Below are 8,806 nucleotides of genomic sequence, written 5' to 3'. Positions count from 1 at the left end.
CAGGAATGAACCGTGTTGTAGGGTAGACCTGGTGGCAAAAGATGTTAATAGGGAAGGCTCGCAGGAAGAATCCGGAGGAGGGCCTGCGAGAGAGATTTTTGATTGAAGGAAGAGTCGGGGAGGTATGCAGGCCGACTTTTGGGACTTTATGCAGGTCGATTTTTGGGATTTTATGTAGGCTGACTTTTTGGATTTCCACTAGAGAGAACCGTTGAGCAAGTATTAGCACCGTTTAGGAGAGAAGGAATTGCCTGAAAGGGAATGAGAGATTTGCCTGTAGACAGACGATCCATTAGAAGGAGAGGCTACGCCTAAGGAAGGAGAGCTAGAGTTTGTAACTTGTCTTTGATACCTTGAGTTATGGTGGAGAAAATCATAATTTCTTATTTCTCAATAATCAAATTACAACTCTTCTTCTTATATAATAAGGAACAACCAGGGCACGCTTAATTACAACCTTACCAAAGATAAACTAATTTAAGAAGGAAAGAAATGTGACATAACAAAAAGAGAATAAAAGAAAATAGCGCTAAAATAGGAAACTCAGAATTCCACAAGATGAGATTTATGAACTCTTTGGATTTGAAGCTTTTCTAGGTTTTTATGCTGAACTTATGCTTTATGCATTAGCTATATGGAAAATGCATGCTTTTTATATCTTGTTATAATTTGAAGCATAATTTCATATGTCTTTGTATTTTGGCACCAGCTTGAAAACGTTATTTCAGTGAGAAACAAATATATTTAAGTGCATCGACCATACACATCTTAAATTAGTTGTTTGATTTGCCTCTATTTCTTAGCTTTTGCTTATATAAATAAGCTTGTTTGCATCCATAGATTGGTACTCTTATACAGATAAATACGTAGGCATATTCCCTTTGCTAGCAAATAACTATTTCCATATTACCATATTCTCCAGATAACTAAATTAATGAGTTTGAAGACCATGCAAGCTTCAAATGTCTATCGCCAACTTCTCAAAGTTGTCGAGAAGCATATTGGAAAAAGTGGAAGCAAAGGGCACTTCAGGGATTTCATTACCCAAGAGTTTAGGAAGAATGATAAACTTTCAAATCCATGTGAAGTTGAGCGAAAGATGAAGCTTGCTCGTAATTACACTTTCTTGCTTAATAGCGTGCATCACCATAAGGTTGGTTTTAAATTACTTGTTTTTTTATGTTATTATAATGATTTATTGTTTTTTAGCCAATAAAATGTCATATTTCCATCTTTTAAGATTAATCTTTCACTATCACACCTTGTAGTTTTGAATAAATCACTTTTTTGCATGCCTTAAAATAAATGATATCTTTGGTGTATATAGGTCAAACGTTGTCACTCATGATAAATATATGTTTGCAATTTTGCATGATTGTTTGTTCTTTCATTCGCGTTTGTTGTGTTTGACGATCTGTCTAGTGCTTTTTAATCTATAATGTGTCTAGAAAATGAAATAAAATATGCATGTGAGTGGCATATGCGACTCGTGGTATTTGAGCTATGTTGTCATTGATGTGAGATTAATAATGGAAGCATAAGAAATCCGTGCTTTTAAAGCTGTTGATTCCTCATTTTGGCGTCCATTTTCCTTATTTTCTACTTTTTGTCACCTTCCTAATGTTCTTTGCTTGCTATTCTATTCAATTTTTTTTTGCGTGTAGATATTTTGTTGAAGTTATCTTATTTCCAATTCTTCTGTAATTTATCATTAACCATAAATATTTCTTTTAAAATAAATTATAAGTGGTCTGCTCAAGATTTTACTACATCATTTCTAATTTTGTGAGGAAACAAAAATTACCTACGTTCATATAACCGTTGTCTTTCTCACCAATTTCTTAATCGGATTTGAATTTGTGGTTATAATGTATGGATTATTATTTTGTTTTTTCATGCATCTGATTTTCTTTCAAAACGTATACTAAAAGCTCATTGTAGCAAAATGGTGATCCAGAGACAAAAATTGTGCTACATGCTAGCGGTATAGGATTTATTTCTACTAGGTATGAAACTTGGTGATGCAGGAGCGCAAGAGATCGCGTGATCCCATGTCCGCACGGATATATATGTTGTATTAGTGTTTTGATTTTTAGTTTTTGGCTTGTGTTTGTTGGGGACAGCTGCAGGCGTCTCCGCTTCTCCATTCTAAGGCTGTATCCAAGGGTCTGTGGTGCTCTGGCTGCATCTCGCTCCCAAGGTGGTGATCATCCTTCGTCTGCTCCTCCGCATCCTTCCCACATTGCTCCCCGTCTACCATCCTTGCTGCAGCCGCCCAGAATAGGCGCCTCCTGGCTGTTTTCTGCAGTCTCACCTTGCTGCGCCTGCCAGAACCAGCTCTCCTCCTCTCCACCGTGCTGCCGCCCTCCAGAATCAGTCTCCCGCTCCTTCCACCTTGCTGCTGCCTTCTAGGAACCGCGCTCCTCCCCCTTCCACCTTGCTGCCACCTTCTAGTCTCCATGTGTATTCCTTGGCTGTTTCCTAACCATCCAGCCATCCTTCATTTGCTGCTGCTGCCTAGAACCGTGTTTTCTGTTGTTTCCCTGCTGGTCCAGCCACCCAGGCTTGCTGCCTTCACTCTGGACAGCAGCCTCCACTTCAGTACTCAATACTAGCCGCCTCCCCTATGCCGTCGCTACCTTCCTCCTTGCTTCCATCATCACCCATGACAGCCCTTCTACACCGATCTTCGCTGCTTGCTTGCTGTTCGGGAACTTGGGAAACAGCTTCCTTGTTGTTTCTGCTTGTCAATCCCCCTTTTCCACCACCTAGCAACCTTCTAGACTCTCATTGACCACCACCACTCCCCTTTGATCCAACCCTAATGGGAGTTAGTGTCATGTTAGTTGCAACTTTATAATTTGTTTTGGTTGGTTGTAATTTTTTATTTGAATTAAATAATAATATTTACTTTTCACATTTTTGTTGGTTAACTTTGGTATCACTGGTCAAAGTTTGAAAAATGAAGAAAAAATTTAGAAGTTGGTGGCTTCATCTGCGTTAGGCTATAAAACTTGAGATAATTCTAGTTATCAAAAAGGGATAATTGATGCCCATGTAATGTTGGGAGGAATATTTTCACTAACATGAATTATGGAAAAACATTGATATGAGAAATCCAAAGCAAACAATTGAACATATGCATACAAATAAGATACCGATAAAATAGAACATAAAGATTTAATGTGGCAAAACCTTAGCACTGGAAAAAACCATCGAGCTACATCACACCACAAAATTCTCTATGAAATGAGGATAAATATACAAATTACACCACTCTTAAATCCTCTGTATAATCCTGAAAATCACGAACACTTCTCTCTTGATCTCTCTTGATTGCACAAGAGAAATTTGTAGAAATATACTCACAACTTGCAGACTCCGCTTCATTCTATTCGCTCAGCATTGCTAAGAGATCACTGCAAATTCCGTATCGAGGACTTAAATGCTTAAACTGCTCGAACTGTTTCTGGTGCTGAATCGTCTATTATGAGCGTTGAATTTTTGGATGCTCTTTTTCTGGAATGCTGAAAATGTGCTCGTGGACTCCGCTACATCTCTCCTTGGAGCTGCCTTTTCGAACGATTTGAACTTGGGCCCCAAAGCGCCAAATTTCTTGTGCTTGGGCGCCCCTACTGTCATCAGGGTGCCACATCAGGTGCTGGGGCACCCTGCCACCAAGCGCCTCGCAACTGCTGGGCGCTTTTCCTAGGCCCAATCAGACTCTATACATAATCATCTCTCACTTGGAGAGTAATTGCACCCAACCTTGCACCTCCAAATTTGTATCACCTTAATAGTCATGTACAATAGTGTGGCTCACCTCTGGTCTCAAGCTTCTTGAACTCTAATTGAAGCCAAGCATAGCTTCAGTTTCTCAATGTAACGTAACCACCTTAATCAACATATCTACATGATTCTAAGCTGTAGGCATCTTCTTCAAGAATAACTGCCATCTTCTAGAAGTGACCGAATGAAGTGATACCTTAATTGATTATGTTTCGTCATGACATGAAAAGCGTTATTTTTAGTTAGTTGAATAACACTCATATTGCCACTATGATCCTTTTTAATCCCTTGCTCCTTATCTACTTCTGCCATAAAGTTTTGTAGCGAACTCATCTCCTTCATAGCCTCAATGGCAATAATGTATTCAATTTATGTAGTTAAAAGTGTTATAATCTTCTGCAACCTGACAACCCAATTCACGGTTGTGTTCCCTAAATTAAAGATCTGAATCTACACATCCTTGTAAATTAATTCTTGCACCTCCACAACAATGTGTCCCATTGACTGTTTCTCTCAGGTTTATGAGAATCCACCTCACCGCCTCTCAATGTTGTTTTCCTGGATTACCTATTTATTTGCTAACCACTCCCACTGCATGTATAATATTTGATCTCGTACATATCATCGCATACATCAAATTTCTTATAGTTGGAACATATAGAATTCTTTTCATATGTGCTTGCTTTGCTTCAGACTTGGGCGATAGTTCCTTAGCTTGAAATGACTACCTAAGAGGGTACAAATTGGTATCATCTTACTCATGTTGAACTTATGTATGACCTTCTCTACATGCTCTATCTGAGACAACTTTACTGTAACTGCACTCATGTTCTCGCTGATTCTCATATCGAAGATTCTCATGTTGGACCTAAATCCTTCATCTTAAACTCCTTTGATAAGCGCTTCTTCAAATCCTTGATTTTCATATCTATTCCCATAATTAGCATGCCATTCATATACAATAGAAGTATAATGGAACAATTACTAAAATTTTTGATGAAATAACAGTATTTCATTTAACACTTCATGTACCCACTATCTGACATAAATCTGTCTAACCTTCTGTACCACAGTCTTGGGGCATGTTTCAAATCATAAAGGCTTTTCTTCTTCAATTTACAAAACAATGTCTTCTTTACCCGAAAGTTCATATCCCTGCGATTGCACCATATACAATTTCTTTTCTAACTCATCATGTTAGAAGATTGTCTTTATATCCATTTGCTCAAGATGTAGATTTTCTTCTTCTACCAAACTTGACACAACTCTAATACTTGTCATCTTTACTACAATAGAAAATATCTCTGGGTAGTCCACCTCTTCCTTTTGCTGAAACTTTTTCATAACAGGCATTGCCTTATAGCACCTACTACTATTTGACTCTTCTTTTGGTGTGTAAATCCACTTGCTATGTAGTGCCTTTTTGCCATCTAGTAGTTTTATGAAATCCCATGTCTGATTTGACTTCAGTGACATTATCTCATCTTCCATGACAGACTCCCACTCCTTTAGGTCTTCAACTTTAGTGGTTTTTTCATAGCACTCTAGTTCACCACTTCCATGACAACTCCCACTCCTTCGAGTTTTTAACTTCAATAGCAGGTGACTGAAGAATTTCTTTTGCTTCATCAAATTGAACATCTCTCCTTTCTCCTTCCTTTTTGTCACTAGTATCTTTTATCTCAACATATTTGGAGGACTCTTCAAATTAACTGATGGACAATTCTGTGTTCATATTCTGTCATTGTAGATTTTCATTTCATTGAAAATGACATCTTTGCTCCTGATGGACTTCTGTTTTGATAATCCTAGAATTAGATCCAAATTTGTTTAAGTCATATCTAATGAAGTGCGCTTGATTGATTTCGAATTAAGTTTAATTCTAGATCCTGCACCAGTTGAGATAAATTCATCTTCTTTTCACTCTAGACTTTTTCAGATAAGCTTTCATTCAAAAATATTGAAGGATCACGATTTATCAAATAAACTACAATATTCACTGCTTCTATCCATAACTGTTTTGAAAAGCCTGCATGCATCTCATAGTCTTAGCACATTCTATGATGATTCTATTTATGCGCTCAAACACACTATTTGTTGTGGTATTCTTGGAAAAATGAACTCTTGCCTAATCCCTTCTCAAGCACAATAACTCCTGAATATCTGATCATAATACTCGTCATCCTTATCTGATCTGAGGCACTTCAACCTCAAGCCTGTCTCATTCTCAACCATGACTTTCCTTTTCTTGAACACATTAAACTCAAATTTATGCTTTAAGAAATTGACAAAGTAATGAGAGTCTCTAATAGACTAAACTGGAGTGAGGCTCCATACATCTGTACGCACTAACTACAACTTTTTGAACTTCACGTTTAACCCACTTTTGGAGAAAGTAGTGCCATAAATACAATCTTTGCAAATATCTAACTCTGTAGACTTTTAACCCTAAAACTTATTTTCGGAAAGTAGAGACTTTATACATTTCTCACTCATATGACCAAGACTGCGGTGCTAAAGACCTGCATCAATCTTCGGTCTAGCTGTATCAATGGATTCTGTCGTCTCATTGATCAATAAAGAGTTCTTTCAATGTTGTCTTGAGCTATCATCATTGACCCTCTGTTCATCTTCCATGAATCACTTGCGAGTAGTCATGTACTCTGATCTTGGAAGCCAACTCACCACGATCAAAGTTCTCTTTAAGCATTGATATGTGGCTAGTTAGGGAAGCCGATTGAACCTTCTGTAGGCGGGGGCTGGCTAAACCAGCTAGCTTTTATCCTGGTCCAACCTCCTGCTAGACCGATTGGTCTCCTTAAGGGGCTGAAAATTGTCGCCCATTGCTTTTCCCCCTTACATCCTTTCCTTTTTAGTTCTCCCCCAATTCCATCTCTATTTATATTTGTGTTTGTGGAATTAAGATCATGTTTTGTGAGTTTGATTTACGATTTTTGTCAGGGACAACCGTCAACTTCCTCTTTACCATTTCTAGGGCTGTATCCGAGGATGAGTGGTGCTTCAACTGTCTTTCGCTTTGAGGTGAAGATTATCCTCAACGTTCCCCCTCCTCCGCAACCTCCCTCTTCCCTGGTTCTCTACTGTTTCAGGAATCTGCCCCCACAACCTACTGTTGTCGTATTCTTTTCCTCCCACCCTTTCCTGCGGCTATCACACCTCACCTCCAATTCTCAACCTACCATATCTCCTTCCCAACTATCCTAGGTCAACCCTCTCAAGCTGCCGCTCAACACCTACCCCTACTTTTATGACTTTTGACCTCTACCCAGGGTCAATCCTGCTTCAACCGCACCCTGCCTACAGCACTTCTTGTTGCTAGCCCGCACTACTCATCAACCACAACAACCATATTCAACCTGCCTTTCCTCGTGTTCAGGCACCACCCAACATTGTCATCCTCACTCCTGGGTATTGTTTGTGTTGTTTGTCATTTATTTTTGGTTTTGTGTCATTGTTCTATTGGTTCAAGTGTCACTATTGTAATCCCTTTTGAATTTCAACAATACTTATTTGTCATTTTGTCTTTGTTTGGGTTGACTCTGGTATCATTTAGTATTAGAGCTAGTCTTTCTTTAGTCCTATCCTAGGGTTTCCTAACATCCGTCATAAACCAAAAATTTTCTTTCCTACCACCAAATACTCTTTCCATTTTCATAAATCCCAAACCCTAACCACGCCACCAAGAAGTTATATGCCTGTGTCTACCTCGGAAGAGATACGATGAATCATTTTTGATAGAGGCTTGCGGAGAAAGAGAGGAGGATTTGAATCCCTTCCATAAAGAGAATTTCAATGGTGAAGAAGATAAACTACGATGTTTCGGAAAAGAGTGATTTTTTAAACACCTCTTTGCTGGTGCAAACATGAGAAAATGTACTTGAATCTACTATTCAAGATTCAATACTATCTAGGGACAAAATAAGGTAGTCACTTTAAATTTCATTTGTGAGGACATTTGTAGAGAGCTTCTTATCTTGACATCCACCACTAACCTTCTTCGGTGTTTTGCACTTAATCTTAAAATGACATTCTTTTTGTAGTTCTAACATTTACCTTTGCCATTTCCTCTTTTTTTGACATGGATTAACCTCATCTGGACTTGAATCTTTCCCTGCCTCTGATTCTATCCAGTTTCATTTCTCTATTTTAAACATTCAATGCAGAATTTGAATTTTCTCCCCTCGTCATTTCGCGAACTTCTTCATTCAACACTAACCCTACATTGTCATCAAAGTTTTGCTTCATATCACCTGAAGAATTGCTTACCGCCGTGATTAATCCATCGCAGATATCTGGCAATCAAGATAATATTAACAATGTCATGACATTGTTATCGAACTTGATGCCCACATTTCATAGTGTTGAAATTATTCAAATGTCCAACCATTGAACTACTTTCCACTATCTTTATATTTAACAATCTCTTCATTAGAAAAATTTTATTTGAAGGCGAGGACTTCTTGTACATCATTGTTAGTGGTCATGAGATCCATCATAGTTTTCTTATTCATAATACTGAAAGCAACAAATGAGTGAAGTGAAAGATGGATCAAACCTAGTTATTTTCGATCAAGTACTTCCAATTATTTCAGAGTCATCGATTCAAGCTTCTTTTTAATTCCTTCCAGTGGTAAATATAGTTTCTTTTGACACAGTAAATCTTCAACTTGCATTTTCCAGAACGCAAAGCTCAGACCGTCAAACTTCTTCACCTTTTATCTTGCTTCATTAGCTATTGCTCTCACTCTAACGAAAGATCTTCAGAAAATCTTGCAGTAGGTCTTGGAAAGGAGTGGTGCAGCGACGATGACAGCGAGACAGGGAGGGGAATAGGCGAGGGATTATGTGGAGATAGTCACCACCTTGGAGTAGGATATAGCCAGAGCATTATCCCAACCTCAACAAGGGAGAAACGCCAATGACGAGTTCTGAAATGAGGAAAAACTAAACTTTAAAATGAAAAAAAACAATATATATATATATATATATATATATA

The 8,806-nt window shown here is 38.1% G+C and overlaps 1 protein-coding gene across 4 annotated transcripts in view; it reads left to right on the top strand.

Moving 5' to 3' along the window:
• Positions 1-8,806, top strand: part of LOC110031774 — a 25,056-nt gene that overhangs the window by 5,401 nt on the left and 10,849 nt on the right. For all 4 annotated transcript variants that reach the window (XM_020735168.1, XM_020735169.1, XM_020735166.1 and 1 more), the window contains one exon: positions 923-1,153. In XM_020735168.1, coding sequence (XP_020590827.1) covers positions 923-1,153 — 231 coding nt within the window. The remainder of the gene's footprint in view (positions 1-922; positions 1,154-8,806) is intronic.

Source organism: Phalaenopsis equestris, unplaced genomic scaffold (assembly GCF_001263595.1).
Source record: "Phalaenopsis equestris unplaced genomic scaffold, ASM126359v1 Scaffold000840, whole genome shotgun sequence".
NCBI lineage: Eukaryota > Viridiplantae > Streptophyta > Magnoliopsida > Asparagales > Orchidaceae > Phalaenopsis > Phalaenopsis equestris.
The sequence above is the reverse complement of the archived record's forward strand: the minus strand, read 5'-3'. Positions and strand labels throughout refer to the sequence as shown.